At 41.3% G+C, this 21,713-nt stretch overlaps 1 protein-coding gene across 1 annotated transcript; it reads right to left on the minus strand.

Moving 5' to 3' along the window:
- Positions 1 to 804: 804 nt before the first annotated feature.
- CHRNA9 (cholinergic receptor nicotinic alpha 9 subunit) lies at positions 805 to 9,234 on the minus strand. Its single transcript, XM_042843446.2, has 4 exons — positions 9,113 to 9,234; positions 8,164 to 8,318; positions 5,832 to 6,364; positions 805 to 3,359 (listed from the first exon to the last, which is right to left on the minus strand). Exons 1-4 carry the CDS (start codon positions 9,224 to 9,226, stop codon positions 2,791 to 2,793), a joined length of 1,371 nt encoding a protein of 456 aa, XP_042699380.2. The 5' UTR covers positions 9,227 to 9,234; the 3' UTR covers positions 805 to 2,790.
- Between the last annotated feature and the right edge of the window lie 12,479 nt (positions 9,235 to 21,713).

Here is a 21,713-nt window from a genome sequence, read left to right on the forward strand (position 1 = left end):
CATTTTCTGTTGCAGACATTGTGTGTGACCGTGGGCAGCTCACGTAACCTCTCTGTACCTCAGTTTCACCATCTATATAGTCATAGATTCTCTTAGATTTTAAGACTAGTAAGAACCATTGGGATGATCTAGTCTGACTTCCTATGTAACAGAGGCCTTTGGATTTAATTAATTCCTGCTTCAAGTCCAATAGCTGTAGTTGAACTGGAGTATATCTGTGAGAAAAAACATCCAGTCTTTATTAAAAGATTTCCAGTGATAGAAAATCCACCCCAACCCTGGGTAAGTTGTTCCAATAGTTAATTATCCTCATTGTTAAAAATGTGCACCTTATTTCTAATCTAGCCACTTACCAACCATTGTATCTTATACGTTTGTCTGCTGGAGTGAAGAGCCCCCTCTTTTATCCAATTTTGTCTCCCATGTACATAGTTAGACTGTAATCAAGTCACTCCTTAACAGTCTCTGATAAGCTAAGTGAAATTGGATATAATTCTCAAGCCTCACACCATTCCTGTGAGGGAGGTAATTCTCTCATGCTTTGAGATCTTCAAACAGAAGTTAGTAGGGAAGTGCAAAATATTCTCACCCTTACATTCCTTCAAGGGGAAAAACACTTAGGGACACAATTTTTATTTAAAAAAGCACAAGATCCACACACATCTGCATGTTTAAATTTGCACGTGTAAATTTTACAGCTAGTGCACTTATGAGTGCAAATATTGTATATGAAATGATGCATGCATATTTGAATGCAGTCTGAAGTCTCTCAACATTTTAGCCTCATCTTCAATATTTCTCCTCTTCCCACAACTTCGGACAGTATTTTTTCCATGGCATAGAACAAATTCATTTCCTCAGACATACACCATAAAGCTAAGCATTGAAGTCCACAGCAAATGGATGGTGCCATTTGTCTGCACTGTGAAAATGTAGTTTGACTTCTGAATAGAATGTGTACCAGAAAGTGCCTGATTTCCAGGGAACTCATGGTGTGGTACAAAGAACTTGCAATATTTCGTCAGATACTTAGTTTATTCTGATAGCTACTCAAATTATCTTTACACTAGAACCTAGGCTTTTATGGCTTGCATTATGTATGAGAATCTAGATAGGCTTTCAGCTTTAATTATTCCACACAAGAGACAAAACCGGTCATTAAGAATTCAGTGTATCATTTACATGATAATACAAATCCCTTTCTTCCGATGAGTTTTTGGATAACAATGACAACGCTCTGCTGTTTTGACTCCTCATCATCTTAAATTACATCTTCATGGGTGCGCTCCATATTAGTTGCAACAATTATGAAAATTAGTTTTATCACATGAACTTCTGACTGGGATCCATTTCAGTGTCATCCTGCGTCTCTCACTGCATCTAGAATATCATGGTTTCAAAGCTCAAGGTGCTTAGTAAAGGTCATTCACTTTCCCTGGGTATGCCTCATGTATCAGCTTCTAACTTCACTGCAAGGGGCATCTTCCTTAGGCATATAAGGTCTTCAGGGCTAAAAGGAGTAAAAAGCAGTAAAAGAATTGTTTGTCCATAAAGCAAACAAACACACAGGCAGTGGATGTGCTGAGCAAGGAGACAGTTTTGTATAGTCATTTGACTGACTTTCACATCACTTTAATAAGTCTGTTTAAAATTTATGATTTGTATTAGAGTAAAGGGAATCACCAAATAATCACACCTGTTGTGTTAGATGTTGCATAGGCAAGTGCCAAAGAAAACAGACCCTAGCCCAGTGAGCTTACAATCTAGATCAAAACAGGATGCAACAAATGGGCAAGATAGATAAACGAGGTGGGATGGGTGGGAGGATGAAATAACAGAATGAGCAATGTTGAACCAAGAGCAGAAGTCACAACTCCATGCTTTAGTAGTATTAGGGTAGTATCTAAAGATTCCAAATAGGATCAGACCCCCTCCCACCCCCATACAGTACATCTTTACACTGTACAAATACAGGGGAAGATGTGGAATCAAGGAGGAAGTAGGGAAATGGTGTGAAAGGCAGCAGAAAGTTCAAGGAGGATGATAGGGAAGAGGGTGCAAGACTTAGTCAGAAAAAAAGCCAGAAATCATGGTGAGCATGGTTTTGATGGTGTAAAAGAGTAATACCGGAAGGGATTCAGGCAGGACTTAGCTGGAAGGAAATCAAGGTAGCTATTGTTTTTAACTAGTTCAAAGAATTTAGAGGAGAAGAAGGAGATGGGACAGTAGTTAGAGGCATGTGAGTGTTAGGACATAAACATGTTTGAACACTCATGGGAAGAATCCAGAAGAAAAGAATGAGGCAAAATGAGGGAGGAAGAGATAGCAGCTAGGCAGGGATGGTCTCAGGGGAATTGTCAAACATTCACATGTAGAGAAATAAATGTGTTTTTCCATCTAGCACACTTCTTGAGCCAACCCAAGGCCATAACCAGTTTTAATCAAGACAGAGCACAGCATACATGTCCAGCGTTCGTTCATAGAGTGCACTTCCATATTACAGATAAGGGCAGTTGCAACTGTTCAGTTTAATACAAGTTAGACTCAGCCCTTAGCTCCTGGCAAGTTGTTAATATGACCTTAGCTGAGCAAAGTTTGGATGCCTCTAATTTGACGGAATCATTCTGACAAGATGACTCATGTAACAGCAATCTCAAATTATTGTGTATGTTTTTACAGAATTAAAGATACAGAAACCTCAGATACATCCCTCAGAAACAAAGTACCATCAAGGCAAACTAGCTAAACATTCCAACATACATAAAAATAAATACACTGTAATATCTTCAGTTAAATTGCTTTGCCAATAATCAGGAAACTCATGAAAAAGACCATAATAAAAAAAATCCACATGAAGAATCTGTCCATCACTTTTGCTACCTTTTTCCACTCAATTCCTTTAGCGCGGTTTGCTTTGTGGTCTCTAACGCAATTAGCAATATACTCAATATTCTTTATCAGTACTTTATAACAGGAGCAGCAGTTAACAGCATCCTTAGCATTTTCACATTGAATTCCATTACTGTTATTTAAATGTCCATTCAGCTTCTTCTTTAGGTCACTGTCATTGTTTCTATTCCTGGAAAGTTGACTGGTCACCACTTTGTGTCTGTCCTGCTTTTTCTGATACTTAAAATCCTTCCTTAATTTATGTTCTTGTGTTTTTACTCTTTGTGGACTTGTACAATTTTCACCCACATCATAAACAAAAAAGATCTTTGACATGTAGTCCAAAATAACCACCCTGGCCCATTGTGGAACAGGTTGGGCTTCTGCTCCACAGTGGTGGATATTCATTATAATGATGGTCAGTGCAGTGGATGCTGTGATCATTGTCATAGTTGCTATGTAATATTTGCCTGTAATGTAAAAAATAGGGAAATGTATATTAAAAGTATTATTCAAGTTAAAATCACCCTCTGCAGAAAGGAAAAAAAATCCCTCAACATTAAGCGAAATGTGAGAAGCTATCAAAAGAGGTCAGAATTCTGGAATCATCCTAATGCTCTATAGTTATGGTTGCCTTGGGATTTGCCACTTAAAATAGAGTTTAAGTCCATTCAAACAAATATAATCTCCCACTGATCATGATCCATATTATATCATTTCAAAAGAATAACCACCTAATTATCAAGGTAAATATTCACACTCTCAAATGCCCCAATTTCAAAAAGCAACCATGTTAAAGTCTTTTTAAAAAATGTTCACAGTGAATTTCACATATTTTTAGGATCCCTACAAAATTTGCATCAACATTTACACACTTCACATTTGTTACACCACCTCCTGGTGCATAAATTAATTTGGAAAAAAGCCCACCTATCATGTAAGTGATTATATTAAATTGTCATAACTGTTGATTTTCACCACAGAAGCAGTGAAGATCACATTTTGCATCTCTGGGTTTCCAGATGCAAGAAGGGCTGGGAATGTCTGCAGCTTGTTGGCGGAACTAGTGGGGGAAAAGGGGAGCCTGGAATCTGAGCTGTGCAGGAGAAGAAGGCATATACACGCTTCTTTACTTTTTCCCAACAGATCAGCTAGGGCTCACCAAAGGAAGGGTTTAGGAGGAGTCTTAGTTCTGCCAGGCAGAACAAGCTGTGCTGTAGGTGTGCTCAGATTCTCTAGAGCCTAACAGATTCTCAAACGAGGCAACCTAGGAACCAGTCGGTATATGGGAGCTACACCCTGGGATAGCAGGCTGCATGGTATGTGGGAAGCTAGGAACCTGCAGCATAAGGAAAGTCTTCTGCAGCATACCTGCTCTGGATTGTATTAAAAGGGCTCTCCCACTCCCAGGCAAGCCACAGAATATACATCAGGTGGGCCAGAGAAGACACTAGTGCTTCTCCCACCTTCTCCTCCTGTATAATTGAGCTGCTCTTCAGCTCCCCCATCTGACCTCTTCTCCAGTGAATTGTCCCCAAATCCTCAGGTAACCTCTGCCCTTAGCTCAAATCCCTGACAGCCAGACCCTGCTCCTTGGAATTGGGGCTGCCTGTGGGATTTAAGCCAGGATCAGAGTCTGGAATGGAACTGAGACAGTAGATATCCTTCTATGGCCCTCTGGGGAGAGAAAGTGTAACCCCACACAACATGCCCTGACCTCTCCAATCCCCTAGCCATAGCAAAGGGGCTGTTCCACAGCTCAGCTGTGCAGAAACAGTCATAGGGAGCACTAATGCTTATCTGGCTTCTCTACCTGATAGAGCTGCTATGGTTTGAAGCACCATGTCTTGTGGTACCAGGACTCATCTCTGGTGAGCCATAGCAGGTCTAACAGGAGCAGAAGACAGGGAAGATTTAGTGCTCACCCCTTCTCCATCACAGCTCAGCTCATCTTCCCTGCAGCTCTCCCTCTTCCCATCCAACAAGTGACATGATCCTCACCTCCACAAACTCCCTTTTGCTTCCAACCCACAACGCTCTCATCCATTTTCTCAAGACAGCACACTTCAACCAAATGAATCACTACACCAGTATCTGGAACACCCTGTGGTCTCTCAGCCAATTACTGACCCTTTATAGCTTGTGAATCTGCGAAGATGACATCTTGAAGTGTCTGACCCACCCTCAATTTTCCTTCATTAACACTGCAGCCCAGTTTTCAGCATATCCATGTTTTAGACTCATAGACTCATAGACTCTTAGGTCAGAAGGGACCATTATGATCATCTAGTCTGACCTCCTGCATGATGTGGGCCACAAAAACTGACCCACCCACTCCTGGAATAATTCTCTCCCTTGACTCAGCTGTTGAAGTCCCCAAATCATGATTTAAATACTTCAAATCGCTGAGAATCCTCCAGCAAGCAACCCCTGCCCCATGCTGCGGAGGAAGGCGAAAAACCTCCAGGGCCTCTGCCAACCTACCCTGGAGGAAAATTCCTTCCCGACCCCAAATATGGCAATCAGCTGAACCCCGAGCATGCGGGCAAGATTCTCTAGCCAGACCCTCTGGAAAAAGTTCTCTGTAGTAACTTTTAATATCTCATCATTGACCATTGTTACTAATTACCAGCGATGGCACGTTATTGACCTATTGACTAAAATCACTTTATCCCATCAAACCATCCCCTCCATAAATTTATCAAGCTTAATCTTAAAGCCAGAGAGGTCTTTATTAGTTTATCCCCATGCAGCACAAAATAATCTTGTCATAGAACTTCACTATATTTGTACAAGTTCCATACACATTTGAAATATTACACAAGGTTTTAGAAACTTTGTATCACAACATTTATCTTTCCAGATTCCATTAGTGGTATGCAGTCTCCCTGACATTATATAACCACTATTTATAAGCCATTATAAAAATCTGAAATACCCACCTATCAAGGGCACATTTTCAGAAGGAGGCATGCTCTCTGCAACCATTAGCTGAAATACAGTTAGAGCAAGCAGAACTGTAACACCAAGCGACACTTTTTCCCCAGAGTCTGCAGGAAGGTAGAATCCCAGTGGAGCCAGGAAAGAGATCAAAACACAAGGGAGCAGCAGGTTAAATATATAGAAGGAAGACCTCCTTTTCAAGATCAGTGTGAATGTAATATCTGGATACGGCTCAGAGCAGCAGCCGTACGTGATTACATTCTTAACAGCTGGCATCCCATGAATCTCCCACTCCACATCTTCTATAAAGTCAGATAGATCTCCACTGTCCAAAGCATTGATTATGTCTACCTGATTACCATTGTAGGTCCAGGAACCAAAGGTAAGGTTACACTGCTGGTCATCAAAGGGAAAATAAGAAACATCCACCACACATGAGCTCTTTGTTATAGCTGGTGCGTCCCAAGTAATTTTTCCATCATATCTCAATACTACATTTGTGTTCACTGGTTCTGAAAAGTCATCATCAGCCCTAAAAAGACAAAATGATAAACAAATTAGAACACAAAATATATCAGAAAATCAGGTTATTAAACACACCTCTGAATTTACATCATTTACTTAATATTGTTCTGGCTGTTATGTATGGCCACTATTATGGCTATTATTGGACAGACTCAGCTGTGTGTCAAAGACCCAATACTGCTAACATATAACTGAAATTCTCTTTAGCTCAAGCAGTAAGGGCCTCTGCTTTTTGCAGCAGGGGATTTGAGTGCTATTCCTGATGCAACTGTAAAGTTCAGTGTGCAGCACTAATGATAAACTTGAAATCCTAGATGACCATGGATTTGTTACAGTATTTAGGCTGTCACAAACAAACATGAAGAAGAAAGATGGCCTTGTTGTTAAGGCAGAGTCAGATCAGAGTTCATAGGTCTCCCAGTCCTTAGAAGTATCCCATGTGAGGCGCCCCTGAGCCCTTTACATCATGTGCAACACAAAGATGTATCTTTTGGACTCATGGAGTGTAAACATTTGGGGCTACATTTTACACTTATTAAAATGTTCCCTGCCATGTCAAAAGCCTAAATACAGTACCACTGTGCTAGTAAAATTGATTGTTCTAGTTTTACTCTCCATCCTAACAACAAATAAACTAGCTCAGATAAGGGTAATTCAATGTTTGAAAACTAGATTAATGCACAACACAGGTACGGACATTTTTTCTAAAGTTTTTATTCTCTTGTGGTGTTCCTTTCTAGTAGGTGATATTGTGAACCCAAGCTCTTTAATAACGTCTCTTTAATGTAAACGCTTGATCAAACAGTTTTAAACAGATTTTGAAAGATAGTTTCTCCTTATAAAACATTTCAACTTCTTTTCTAAAGAAGCAACAAAGGGTACTTTTTCCACATAATGAGTCAATCATCTGGAAGCTCCCCAGTACTTAATTTGTAATGAAAGAGGAGCTGGGGCTCAAGCAATTTTTTTACTTTCATAACTGAGGCGGCTGGGGCTAAGAACTGCCAAGCCTAGAGGTGCCAGGGCTCAGTCCTGGCAAGCCCTGGAACAAATTAAGCACCGAAGCTCCCTTTGCACAGCCTCATAGAGTAGGTAAAAGGACACAAACTATGTTATTACCTATTGTATCTGGGTTCCTAATTCAGCGGTAACTGAAGTATAGACAGGGCTACAGACATATGCTCAAAATCAATCTGTGATGGACAGAGAAAAGTTTTGCAGTGACCTCCAAACCACTGCTCCAAAATTTCTCATAAGTCACATTTGACTCAGTATAGTCTTAAGAGGCAGTAAAAATAAACTTAAGTGAAACCATACATACTTTGTGCGGAGACCAGGAGGAGGTGGTGGTGGTGGTGGTTGTTGTTGTTGTGATGTGGGGGGGAGGGATAGCTCAGTGGTTTGAGCATTAGCCTGCTAAACCCAGGGTTGTGAATTCAATCCTTGAGGAGGCCATTTAGGGATCTGGGGCAAAAATCTGTCTGGGGATTAGTCCTGCTTTGAGCAGGGGGTTGGACTAGATGACCTCCTGAGGTCCCTTCCAACCCTGATATTCTATGACTCAAGGCCCCTGTTCACAGCATCATATTAAAACAGAAATTGCCAAACCAGATCAGACCAATGGTCTGTCTAGTCCAATATCTTATGGCCAGATCCAGACACTCCAAAGGAAGGTGCAATGAAGTGGATGGTTATGGATTAACTCACCCATAGGGAAATTTCTTCATATATATTCATTTATAAAAGACAAATATTAAATCTAACTACGTGGTTGTGCTAAGAAACTGCCCCTCCAATTGTACTTACTTATTATACAGGACAATGTCTGGTCTCCATACCAGGTTGCTAGGAATCCTGATAGAATCCAACCCATCATATTCATCTTTGTCCCACTTGAGATATGCATCATACCAACTTTGTCGAATCCATAAATACGCGGTCAAAATTTGGTTTCTTTCATCCTGTAAGGAGTTACTATATACATAAACATTTCTAATCTATGACTCAACAAAAACACACTGTTTCAGGGGGAGTTCATTTTATAAACATAATGTGTTTCTTCTAAAACTGACTGTACTGTAAGAAGTCTATAATGTCAGTTCAGAGGTACCAACTATGGAAGCTGTGCAGGCTCAGACCTTAGTTTGGTACGTACACATGTTAATGTTTACATTATTTTAAACTACCTATCATTCAAAACCCATGTGAGGAATTTTCTTCACTCTTTGCAGACACATTCTCCTTTGCCTTCAAAGTGAATCTGACAATTTTCAAATCAAACCAGTTTTCCAAGCAAAAATTATAGGGGGGGCTAAACTAGGACTTTTTATTGGAAGCTGGATACAGCACTGACTGTGAAGAACTACTGCTTCTGCAAAACAACAGGTAAACTAGAGAATAAAATAAGATATCCGATTATTATACACATTTTGCTTCAGTTCAATGGGACAAAACAAACGCTTTGATGCTGAAAAAAATCAGTATATAATTGTTATTATAAAAGAATTCTAACATCTTAACCATCTTTAAGTAGTTAGGTCATAATGGTGTAAATAGATGAGTACATATTAGGAACAGAAACCTTTGAGGAAACATTATTAAATTTATCACTTTATGCAGGAAAATGAAAATTGTTCTCACATCTTCAAGTGAAACGAAGTTTTAAATTCTGAAACCCATGCAGTTCTAAGAGTTTACAAATTGTAGGTGTGGAAGTTTGCACATTTCTAGAACATGGAACTGTCTTGTTACTCACCATATCTTTAATTTGGGACAGTGTGATCTGAAGGGTGACATTCAGTGCTTTATCTGTGTCTTCCACTGGTCTCAGAGCATTTGAGTAGTCTTCAAACAGTTCATTGAATAGCATTTGAGCATATTTTCCTTGTGCAGACTCCACACCTACATCAAATAGTATATAAAATATATCACATGAAGTAGTGTGCATGCTGTCCCCAAGGCTCCAAATAGCATTTGTTACTATTAGAATACATACTGCCATCCAGCTAGTATTATACACATACTGTACTATATCATATTTAATATAGAATATATGTAGCAAAGCTGATGAGACCCATGCAGAATATGTCATTAAGTTGTAGTAACTAAATGGATATTATAAAATTAATGTTTTACATCCATTTTATATAACACTCTGCAATAATATAGCCCTTTTCATCCATAGATTCCACAGTCCTTTTCATAGAACAAATATAATTATCCCTATTTTATTGATGGTAGAAAATAAGGCCCAGAGACAATAAGGCCCAGATTTTTAAAGGAATTCAGGCATAGGCATTACAATGCTGAGCACAGCTAATTGATTTAGGACAGGGGTGGGCAAACTTTTTGGCCCGAGTGCCACATCGGGGAATAGAAATTGTATGGCGGGCCATGAATGCTCACAAAATTGGGGTTGGGGTGCAGGCTCTGGAGTGGTGCTGGGGATGTTTGGGTTGTAGGAGGGTACTCTGGGCTGGGACCAAGTCGTTTGGAGGGCAGGAGGAGGATCAGGGCTGGGGTAGGGGTGCAGGTTCCGGCAGGGGGTGCAGGCTCTGGGGCCAAGAGGTTTGGAGTGCAGGAGGCTGCTCTGGACTGGGATCAAGGGGATGGAGACCGGGAGGGGAATCAGGGCTGGGGTAGGGGGTTGGGGCATGGGGAGAGGCTCAGGGGATGTAGGCTCCGAGTGGCACTTACCTCAAGTGGCTCCCGGAAGCAGTGGCATGTCCCTTCTCTGGCTCCTATGCAAAGGCACAGCCAGGTGGCTCTGCGCGCTGCCCCGTCCGCAGGCACCACCTCTGCAGCTCCCATTGGAGCGTGTAGGAGCCAGAGCGGGGCCATGCCGCGGCTTTCGGGAGCCACGTGATGTGGTCCCCGACCCAGCGCCCGGCCGGAGTGGGGCTGAGCCGCGTGGCCCCCAACCCAGTGCCCCAGCCAGAGTGGGGCCGAGCCACATGGCCCAGACCCCAACCCAGCGCCTCAGCCGGAGCAGGGCTGAGCCACGTGGTGTGGCTCGAGGGCTGGCTTAAAACAGCTCGCGGGCCATAGTTTAGGAATTTAATTGATTTAGGAGCCTAAATCTCATTTTCAAGAGGGATTTAGGCTTTTAGGTGCCTAAATCACAGCAACTGTCAATGGGATTTAGACTCCCAAGTGCCCAAATCCTTTTTGAAAATGATATTTAGGCTCCTAAATCAGTTAGGCATTGCAACATTGAGTGCATCAATGCCTAAATTCTTTTTAAAATCTGGCCCAAAATGATTTGCTTAAATAGTCACTCAGTTGCTGAGCTAAAAATAGAAACCAGGTCTGACTTCCAGTCCTCTACCCTAGCCAATGGCTTGTGCTGTCTCCCTACATATAAATAGTGCTCTCTACAAGAGAGAGTTGAATACTACTTATAAAATTTGCTCATCTTTTATGGCATTCATGTTTGAATAAATAATTAGATGAATTTTGTTCATTATTTGGCCAATGGATAGAGCTGGTTGAATAATTAGTGAACACATTCATTGAATAATTTCTTCAATTAATTTTTGCAATCTTTTTCAAAGAATAGAGTATATGTGAAAAAGATTTTTTTCTGTTATCCATCCAGCTCGACAGACAATCCACTGAAATATTTTCTTTAAATTCATCGGTTTACAAATTGCTTTGTCCTCTGAAGTTTCTCTGTGTTGTACTGCATTATCTTTAGATGGAGTCATAGATTTCAAAAAGCAAAGGACAAAGATGTTAACATTTGTCTGACCTATGCAAATTCACGCAAGTATGCAGCAAGTATTTCAAAGTACTTCACTCTTCAGCCATTTAGCTGTTCAATTATTAGTACTGCAATTCAGGACTAACTACAGTTCAAACAACTAGCTTCACTGGAAAAAAAGCAATCAAAGCTAATGAAACTATTTAAACAGCATTTAGGTTCAACAGTATGTAATCAGAAAATAGTTCTATTTCTCCAGTGCTTACTCAGCAATGAGATAAAATAGCTTGAAACAGTTAAGAGGATCCACTGCTGCCCAAACTGCATTTTTTGTGCACTCAGAACTGTGAAGTCAGTGAACGCATAAGGAAGGATCGATCAAGTGTATAAAGCAAGCCTTAAGCTGCACACTGATACGGGGAAGTGCTCTCACCTTGAAGTATCACTGCTGTGAAAACCAACCAAAGGGAGAAGCAGCAGAAGGGCAGGCTATTTCTCTTCATTTTGAACCTTGAAGTAACTCTGCTCCTCCAGGAACACAAAAATTGTTTTCACCTTCCAAAGCTGAGACAAATTAGTTGTGCAGCAGCACAAAAGCAGTGGAGATACGGATGTGCTGCTGGTAAGAGCTCTGTTCTCAGTGGCAGCAAGTCTCCTGTGTCCTGAGCTGGGCCCCGGTGCGCACCCCACTCTGCCCTGGTAACCTGAGAGCTGCCCACTCTACTGCTCAGTGAGAAGCCAGACAGATGGGATATCAAGAGGGAACACTTCATGTAAAGCTTATTCTTTCCACAGTGTTACTGGCTCTTTCTTCCTACCATTAATGCATCAGTAGAAAGTCAGTATATGAAGAACAGTCCATTCACACTCCCTCAATCTGGGCCAGATCCTGTCACCCTTATGTTAGTAATAGTTCAATCAATGAAAATTCTTGCAGAGTAAGTCACTACTCAACATGAGGAACAGTGGCAGAATCTGGCCCCATAAGTATAGAATTCTTCCAGGACAGTTCAACCCCAATTTGATGGAGGCCTTAGTGACATGAAACTTTACAAAAGGGAGACAGCCTTTGGCACGGGTGGCACATGAGCTCCCCCTTCGGGGAGGCTAGCCATGCAGCCCCCGCCCCTTCTGCCCGAGCCATCACCACCACCTGAGCACCACCCTCCCCTCACAGCCAGAGGAGCCCCAGCCAAACAGCCCTGGGCTGCCAGCTAGTCTCAGTGCCCACCCACACACCTCGGGTTGCCAGCCGGCCCCAGCACTGGCCCAGCGCTGGCCCACTCAACGGCCCCCACCACCTGCTAGTCTCCAGCCAGAGCTGAGCTGCTGCCAGGTTGGAGGAGAGGGTGCAGCATGGGCAGGGCCAGGGCTTAGCTCAGGGGAGGCTTAGCCTCCCCTGGCCTATTATACCCGCTGCCCATGGCCTTTGGTATTTGTTACACAGATGAATTTGTGAGATATGTCTCACATGGGCATGGCAGCCTTAGGTTTAAAGTAGTACAAGAATTTGAGCAAGATTTTGCATTCTTACTCTCAATCCCAGTGACCTGCAACAGACGCCCAATGTTACTCATTTATTTATGTTCCTCATATTGTTAGCCAAAAAAATTTGCTCCTCTCTTTGTGGTCAAACTGTAGTTTGCTGGCATCGTAGGTGCCTTTTGATTGATAGGGCCATTGCCCACCTCCCTCTCTCTCCTTTCCACATAGATTAATCCAGTTCGAAGAAGAAAAGCACCAGGGTTCAGTGAGGGGCATTAGATCATCATCTTTGCCATCATTTTAGAACTATATATCTAGTTGAAACTGCAAGAGGAAGTGTAGATAAGTAGAATGAAATTACTAATAACAGAATTTAGCCAGGACACGACATCTGGCTTGTGTAATGAGATTAACTACTACTCTCACCAGTTTACACTCACCAGTTCTTTCTGGTGAAAGTGAACTGGTATTTCCAAACAAAAAATACTTTCCTTTTAGTAGCATTCTTGGTACCATGTGACTAGTGTATGTGCTTAGCTGGCTACATACACCGGTGAAATTTGTGGCCAAGTTTAACAGCTAAACAAGAGTACCTGTAATTAAATCTATCTCTGTCACATCATCTGCTGAATTCCCAAAAGGAAAAAAGTTATAAGTAGTTAAGAAATAAGAGAGGTCAAGGTGGCCCTTAGATTGTATGTAACATGTTGCTTTCTCTTTAGGAAGCAGGGGCACACAGCGTTAAAGGGGATAGCTCAAACAGTTATTGGATATGGTCAGGTCAATGTGATCTCAGGGGATAACATCAGTCTGTAGCCTATTTGTCATTAGGCTGGGAGTAGTGTGTGTCCTAGTCTGTGGGGAGCTTGCTTCTGCTGAGATTGGAGAGATTAGGGGGTTGTTTGAAGGCCAGAAGAGGAGGTTCAGGAAAGATTGATTTCAGGATGGGGTCCCCATCGAGAATGAGTTGTAACAGTTTGATGATCATATGGGTTCCAGTGTGGTGTTGTAGGGGACAACTAGGGGTGTGTAGTCAGAAGGGGGTTGGATTTCTGTATTGAAGCAGGTTCTCTTGGGGTATTTGGCCTGTTCCAGGATCCGATTTACTTCTCTAGTGGAGTGTCCTTGATTGGTGAAGGCAGCTTTGAGTGTGTATCCTGCATTTTTTCCTCGGAGCATATTATGTGGTTTCTGAGTGTCTGCTGTAGATTACAGATTTCTTGGGGTTTGGGGTGGTTACTGGATCTATGAAGGTAGATGTGGTGATCTATGGGTTTTTTCTATATAGTTTTCTGTAGGGTTCCATTGCTGAAACTGATTGTGGTGTCCAGGACATTGGTGCTGGTGTGGGAGTGTTCCAGAGAGAGTTTGGTCATAGAATCATAGAAGATTAGGGTTGGAAGAGACCTCAGGAGGTCATTTAGTCCAACCCCCTGCTCAAAGCAGGACCAACTCCAACTAAATCATCCCAGCCAGACCTTTGTCAAGCCAGGCCTTAAAAACCTCTAAAAACCCATTCCAGTGCTTCACCACCCTCCTAGTGAAATCATTTTTCCTAATATCCAACCTAGACCCCCCCCCTCCCACTGCAACTTGAGACCATTGCTCCTTGTTCTGTCATCTGCCACCACTTTGAACAGCCAAGCTCATTCCTCTTTGGAACGCCCCTTCAGGTAGTTGAAGACTGCTATAAAGTTGTGGTGGAAATCTATATGGGAATTTAAGTCGTCTGTCCATAGGATGAAAATATCATCAATGTATCTCAGGTATATCACTGATTTCATGATGCATATGTTCAGAAATACTTCTTCAAGGTGGCCCATGAAGAGGTTGGCATATTGGGGAGCCATCCCACTACCTATGGCTGTTCCCATGGTTTGGACAAAGTGTTTGTTGTTGACTGTAAAGTTGTTATGGATAAGGATGAAATGGATGAGATGTGCTTGGAGTGGATATCCGAGGGTTGTCCTTTGTCTTGTAAATATTTGAGGCAGGCAGCTATGTCCTCATTGTGAGGGATGTTGATATATAGGGAGGTGACATAAATGGTGGTGAGGATGGTGTTCTGAGGGAGGTTGTTAATGTTGCAGTTTGTTGAGGAAGTTGGTTATGTCCTGGAGGAAGCTGGAACCGTGTGGTGAGTGGTTTGAGGATGGTTTCTATAAGTCCTGATATTCCTTCAGTAAGAGTGCTGTGGCCAGATATGATGGGTCTGGGTTCACTTGTTTGTGTATCTTGGGAAGCATGTAGAAGATCCCTGGGGTGAGTTCGTGGAGGATGAGTTTGTAGAGTTTCTCTAGGAGTTGTTTGGGGACGGATTTGATGATATCCTTAAATTCCTTGGTAAACTGTGTTGTGAGGTTGTCTTTGAGTTCTTTATAGTAGGTGGTGTTGGAGAGTTGTTGACAATACCAGGACACACCAACTCAAAGTGGCACCAGACCCTGCCAGAACAGATGCAAAACCTGCAGACTTATCTCCACTGCTACAGGGATCAACACCCCTCCACAACACACCTTTCAAGATCCATGGGTCCTACTCATGGTTATCACAACATGTGGTGTACCTCATCTAGTGCATCAAATGCCCCAATAGTAACTATGGGGTGAAACCAAACAATCACTAAGCTCTCGAATGAATTCATACAGAAAAATTATAGAAGACAAAAATACCATATCACCTGTGGGTGAACACTTTTCACCAAGCGATCACTCTATATCTCACCTATCAGTCCTCATCCTCAAAGGAAACCTGCACAACAATTTCAAAAGACAAACCTGAGAGGTTAAATTCATAACTTTGCTAGACACTAAAAATCATGAGTATATAAAATAGACACTGGATTTATGGCTTATTACAACAATCTGTAACCCACTAACAATCCCACCCTCAACTGCTTCACTGACCTCCCACCCCCACCTTTCTTTCCTCCCTATGAATGGAGGGGTATTAACAGGCCACTTCACCTTGAATGGTTCCTTGAAATGTGTGTTATATATGGAATAAATTGCATATATATGTTATGTATACAAATACATATGGGAACACACTTGCTTCCTCTTATATTTGAGGTGCTGCATGATTTATACTGTTCCTTTATGCAAAACTTGCATTGCAAAAGAGGTATACATTTTTTATCAGACATGATCTTATGCATTATAATGCAAATTTTACAGCACATCAGTCTACAGTATACCTCAAATATGTAATGTTGACATAATTGAGCACATCTTTATCAGGACACTATGTTGCAAATCTGTGCGTTGATACAAATAATGTTTGGAGCAGTATACATTTTGAGGGACAGCACTGTTCATATTCCTGTACTTATGCTAAACAATCAATTCCACCTTGTATTTAGCTGTGACACTGAACACGTTTCCCAGACATGAAGAACAGCTCTATGTAAGCTCAAAAACTTGTCTCTCTCACCAACAGAAGCTGGTCCAATAAAAGATACTACCTTGCCTACCTTGTGTCTCTAATATCTTGGGACCAGCATAGCTACAACAACACTGCAAAACACTATTGCTTATTGTAATTACAGGAGTATGAATAGTGCTGTCCTCAACGTGTACTGCTCCAAACGTTATTTGTACCAACACCCAGATTTGCAACAAAGTGTCCTGATAATAAAGAATTAACACTACTATTCCAACAAACAAATTTAACTCAGCCATGCACATAGTACTTATATTTCTTCAATTCTTTTCATATGCACTTCAGTTTTATAATACTCTCCAATATCATAGTAATAGTTACATTGACACTTCTATCTCCCTGTAGCATAGAAAATTGCCATGTGTGTCCTTGCTTCTCTAAAGACACTAACTGTGGAATAGAGAAATAGAAAAATTGGATGGATAATCCTATGTAGTCTCACCTACCTACAGAGAAAATAAAATCATTCTTGTAGTCTCTTACAAAAACAACAAAGACTTTGCCACAAAGAGCATGGGACTTGCTGCTGAAGAAGTCTGGAAGAGTTATGTCCCCCCAACCACTTTTCAAATACCGTAGGATTTCAGAAAAATGAGGCTCATGTAATGGGCAAGCCCTGTAGTCTGATATAGAGGAACCTACGGGGAAGCACTATTCCCCACTGCAGCAATTTTTATTCACTGAAGGATTTAAACACTGCAAAGCAGCCAGATGGTTTAAAAACCAACCAACCAACCAAAAAACCTCACATAAACTTGTACCCCTCTCGCAAACATTATAAGAGTTTTCTTATTGTTATATAATGGCCTTATATTAGCGATCAAGCAATAAAACAGGGTTTTTGAGGGAGGGATTGTTTAATTATAGCTTCATCTATGGAAGTACTATTACAGACAAAAAAAATCTTTAAGTTTGAATAAAGATTAAATATGCAATAAAGCAGTTCTCCATTTTCACAACAAGTGGTGCTCTAAAGAAAGGAATTAATATAAAGATGCTTACAAAAACAATCTGAAGAGCAATGGGCCTTTAGAAATGGAATCAAATGATTAAGCTTTTCGAAAACGTTTCAGGCAAACAGTTATTTCATTTCAGTGTATCAACCACTAGATGTCCCTATTATCCATCCCATTTACTTCTCAAGGCATTCAAGATAAATTTCTGTTTATCTTATCAAGCTCACATGATATTATTTTTAATCTATTTTGATTAATCCCAGGAAGTGATTATTTGCCTCACATTGATCTAAGCCAAAGCAGAAACAAGAAGTTATTTAAAACAAGAAATGAGATAAAAGGAAGAAACAAATGACTGCACTTGGTTCTTTAGTTTATCCAATATATGACACTGTAGTTGCAAAATGGTTTCAGTACACACAAATATAAATCAGCATTGACAATTGGACAACTTGAGACACCACTTAAAGTACAATAAGCTTTTGCTGCCATAGACATTTGTTAAGGTTGCATGGCACAAGGTCCAATGGTTGGATCTGACATCTCACAAAGAAAAATATTTGAATAAAATAATATACAGATGATTCTGTTTATGGACAGAACATTGTGCCTCTTTTGTATCCTTTGGGGATGATTCATGTAACATTAATTCGTCAATGCACTAAGCCTGTTCATATTTTCCATGTCACTTACGTGACATTTTATAACTTCTTTGAGGATCCAGACTAGCAGACGGTTCTGCATGCTGTTCATCAGCAAGACATGCAAAAATCTCTGGATTGGCACATAGCTGCCATCTAAGTGACATTTAGCTGATCATGCACTTTCAACGAGATTTAAATATCAAGAGAAACAATTTTTTTTATATAAACGTGTAATGAAAGAGCTTCCAGTTCTAGGTGTTTGATCCTAGGCAAATTGTTGCTTTTTTATATTAAAACCACTGTTTTAAAATTGGTGTTTTCTATTAAAAGTCAATACTTCTTTTCCTCCCCAAAAAAGTCCTGTGCTCCTAGGACTAAGGTCTCAGCAAATACGTTTTGTCAGCCTCCTCCACACAGAATTTTGTAAAAACCCATTCTTATCTTTTTGCTTCAATCAGGATTTTGAAGAGAGTTTAAAACCCTAACTGGAAACCCTCCAGGTATTGTACTGTCAAAGGCCCTAATGCTGTCTGTACAATCAAATACCTTCCATCAGAGAACAGCTGAGAAGAACAGATTGGTTTCTAATCACAGTTTGTGAGAACTGTCTCACAGTCTGGTTCTGTTTAAGTTCATGCCAGTTTTTCCCCCTAAAAGCATTCACATGTGCAGTTTTTTGCAACAGAATATTCTCCTGTGATTAATCAAGCAGCACACTAGTTCTTCACAGTCACAATCTTTTTTCACCAGATTAATTGCAATCTTAATAGGACTGGGAAGTCAGCTATCAGTACCAGTAATACAGCCCTACTGGGCCCACTTCTCATATGTAGAACATAGCACTAAATTTAGATACGGAGATATATGTATGTGTGTGTGTGTGTGTGTGTGTGTGTGTGTCTCATTTGTTCTCACCCATCTCCTTCCCCCTACTTCCTTCTCTCTCTCAAAATCCCCCTCCCCTGAAACTAGCACACTCATTCATATTCTCTTTTGCTTTCTCTCTCTCACACACACACACGATAGGAAACACTAAGAAAAATATCAGCCTATATCGGTCAATTTGGAATCTTGGCCACACTTTCCAGAAAAGGAAAACATATAAGTAGTGCAGCTAGAGTTTGTTTGAAATATTCACCCCATCTGGTGATTTTTTTTAGATAGAGATACACAGACACAGACCTTTGCTGTCTGCCTTTCATTCAAAACCTGAAGGAGAGGGGCCTTTTGCCTTGAAAGATTTGGTATTATTTATGTGATCTAAAATACAGTATCACATTCACTACTACTTCTTCCCCTAGGATGAATACAAACTAACAAATGTTTTGTGTCTGCTCTTTAGAAACATTTTGTCCCCGGCAGTGCTAAAGTACAGCCTGTCTGCTGAGATCAGAACATTTTTCATATACAGCTCTTCATTATTAGTGTCATGCCCAGCTTTGCACTGAGTCTTTGAATTGTTGATCATAAAAGTTCTGCTCTTCACACAAAAAATAAATCTCTAGGCCCTAGACACTATTACAGATCACAGATCTGGCTTTGATAGAAATCCCAGTATTTTAAAACAAACTGGGCTACAGAAATGTTTTCCCCATTACACAGGTGTAAAGAGGACGACTTCAATGCCTTTCTCTGCCCAACTACCATACTGACATGGAGGACAAAGGAGAGTTCCTCTAAATAAAAATTAATCTAACCTGGGAGCAGGGGACAAGGAGATAGCCCGCTTGGAACTGGAGATTATAGTAGTTGCTCCAGATATAGTTCCCCCAAACTGAGGGCATATCAGATATTAAAGTGATAGTACACTTGATATTATATAAAGTAAGAGTAAAAGGCAACATTTTAGTTTTATTACCTCTGTAGGACTCAGGAGGAAAAAACAGCCTCCCGCGTCTCACGATATATCGATTCCTGCTAAATCGATCGCTACCTGCCAATATGGCGGGTAGTCTGGACGTACCCTAAGGTGCCACAAGTACGCCTGTTCCTTTAAAAACAGTAACTCTGTCTTCACTGTTACTAAAAACATCACACCAATGAGGATCTGTTGAGGGTCTTCATGCCCTTTGACAACATCTACTTTATGAATAAACTTACTTCTATCCAGCATCAGGGAATAAAGTAAATTTTTATGAGAATTGCCTAAGAATTGGAGCTCCTGTCTTAGTTCCTGAGACTGCAAGAGTTCCCTGCAAATTCAAAGTGAGCTACAACAGAGGCTAAAGCAGCACAGTTAGCAATGCAGGCAAGATACCAAAAGATACAGATAACTGGAAAAGTAAAAGACAATGTATCAACCAAAGTTTAACTGTGGCTTTAACGGATACAGTCTTGTAACTCCAGATTACATAGGTAAACAGAAGATTAATTGAACCTCATTCACTGACTGTATTTAACAATTGCTGTATAGAGTTTTGCAAGCAAAGCTTCCCTGGTAATATACATACATTTGAAAAATATTTACAGACACATTACCAATGGAAAATTTGTGCTTATCCGAGCATTTCTTTTCTTTGACTAATGTCCAATGCTACTCAGAGTGGATTTTTCCTTCTCTCCAATAGTTGGAGGTGGAGACCAAACCTATTCTGCTGCAGCCAGGGCTTTGAACCACCCTGTTAGTAAACCACTTCTGAAATCAGAGTCTTCCAGAGTTGACAAATAATAAACTTCATGTTAACAATTAAAAATCTGCCATTTTAAAAAAGGAGCGACAAAGTAATGACAATAAAAATTAAATTATCCCAGACCAAAAACTTCTTATTTAGGCAGGGACGCCCAGAGGATTCAGGGGGCTTGGGGTCTTCGGCCGCGGGGGAAATGCCGCCGAAGACCCGGCACTTTGGCGGCGGGTCCCGGGGTGGAAGGACCCCCCGCCGCCGAAGACCCAGAGTGGAAGAAGCTCTGGGGGCCCAGGCCCCGCGAGAGTTTTCCGGGGCCCCCGGAGCGAGTGAAGGACCCCACTCCAGGGGCCCTGAAAAACTCTCGTGGGGACCCCTGCAGGGCCTGGGGCAAATTGCCCCACTTGTCCCCCCTCTGGGCGGCCCTGTATTTAGGTCTGACAACCGTCACTATAGGATGTATCAAGCAGTATTTATTCCTGTCAGAGAGTTTATTAAAACATTCCTTGTCCGATGGGCAGTTTTAGGTACCCAAATTTCTTAGGACTTATTAAGTAACTGATGATATACTTCAGACTCTCCCTCAGCTTGAGTTTAAGTGTGGAAAGGGGAAAAAAATCAGCCCTGTAAGCTGAACTTTTGAGGAGGAGAGGCTGTGGATGGTAACAGCAGATTTTGATCTCAGTAACACCAGTGTAAATCCAGAACAACTCTGCTGATGTCAATGAAATTATTCTGGATTTACACCAGTGTCACTGAGCTCACTATCTCTAAGTGGTCTCCAAAGATCTCTCTAGGTTTTGATAGAGAAAGCCTCCTTTAAAAAGATTTTTGGTAGGAGAGGAATGGCAGAGGTGGAGACTCCTGCTGAAGAGGATTCCAGAGATTGTCAACAGGGGTCTGAATTTCTTAGCCACATATATCGGGGGCTGTAGTCTCATCCTTGAGGGGAGTGTGGAGGGAAGGTCTAGCCTGATTCTTACTCCCGAGGTTCCTTTCCATCCTGGAATAGTTCCTTAGAAACAAGGACTACAGAGAGGAGTCACAAATGGCATTTCTTGCTTATCTTTAGATATTCTGCCATGTTGGGAGCCCTCAGCAGTAGACCAGGCCTCACAAGGTGTCTCCACCTGCCTTTCAATTTACAACAAAATGACAACCAAGAAAGGACAATCAATTTAGGTATAACTTGGTTCAAACTCACCCTTTAGGCTGTTCAGGTGCTCGCCTGAAAACTTGGGCCTAAGTCAGCAAACTGCCAGCGTTTTGGGCACAGCAGCTACAGATGCTGTCAAAGAGAGAAAACATAAGTCAGTAGACAGAGGCCTAGGAATGCTAAAAATGTAATAAAAGTGTCAATTATCCCTTACTTTCATATTCCAGACTGCTAGCATTTGCACAGTCTGGCCCTGACACAAAGCAATTGCCAATGGCTGCCTGGTGACTCACTGTGCAGTAGGGCTCTGGCCCAAACTTTTTGAAGGGCAAATCTAGTAACCCCCTA

The sequence above is a fragment of the Chrysemys picta genome, chromosome 5 (genome assembly GCF_011386835.1).
Source record: "Chrysemys picta bellii isolate R12L10 chromosome 5, ASM1138683v2, whole genome shotgun sequence".
Lineage (NCBI taxonomy): Eukaryota > Metazoa > Chordata > Testudines > Emydidae > Chrysemys > Chrysemys picta.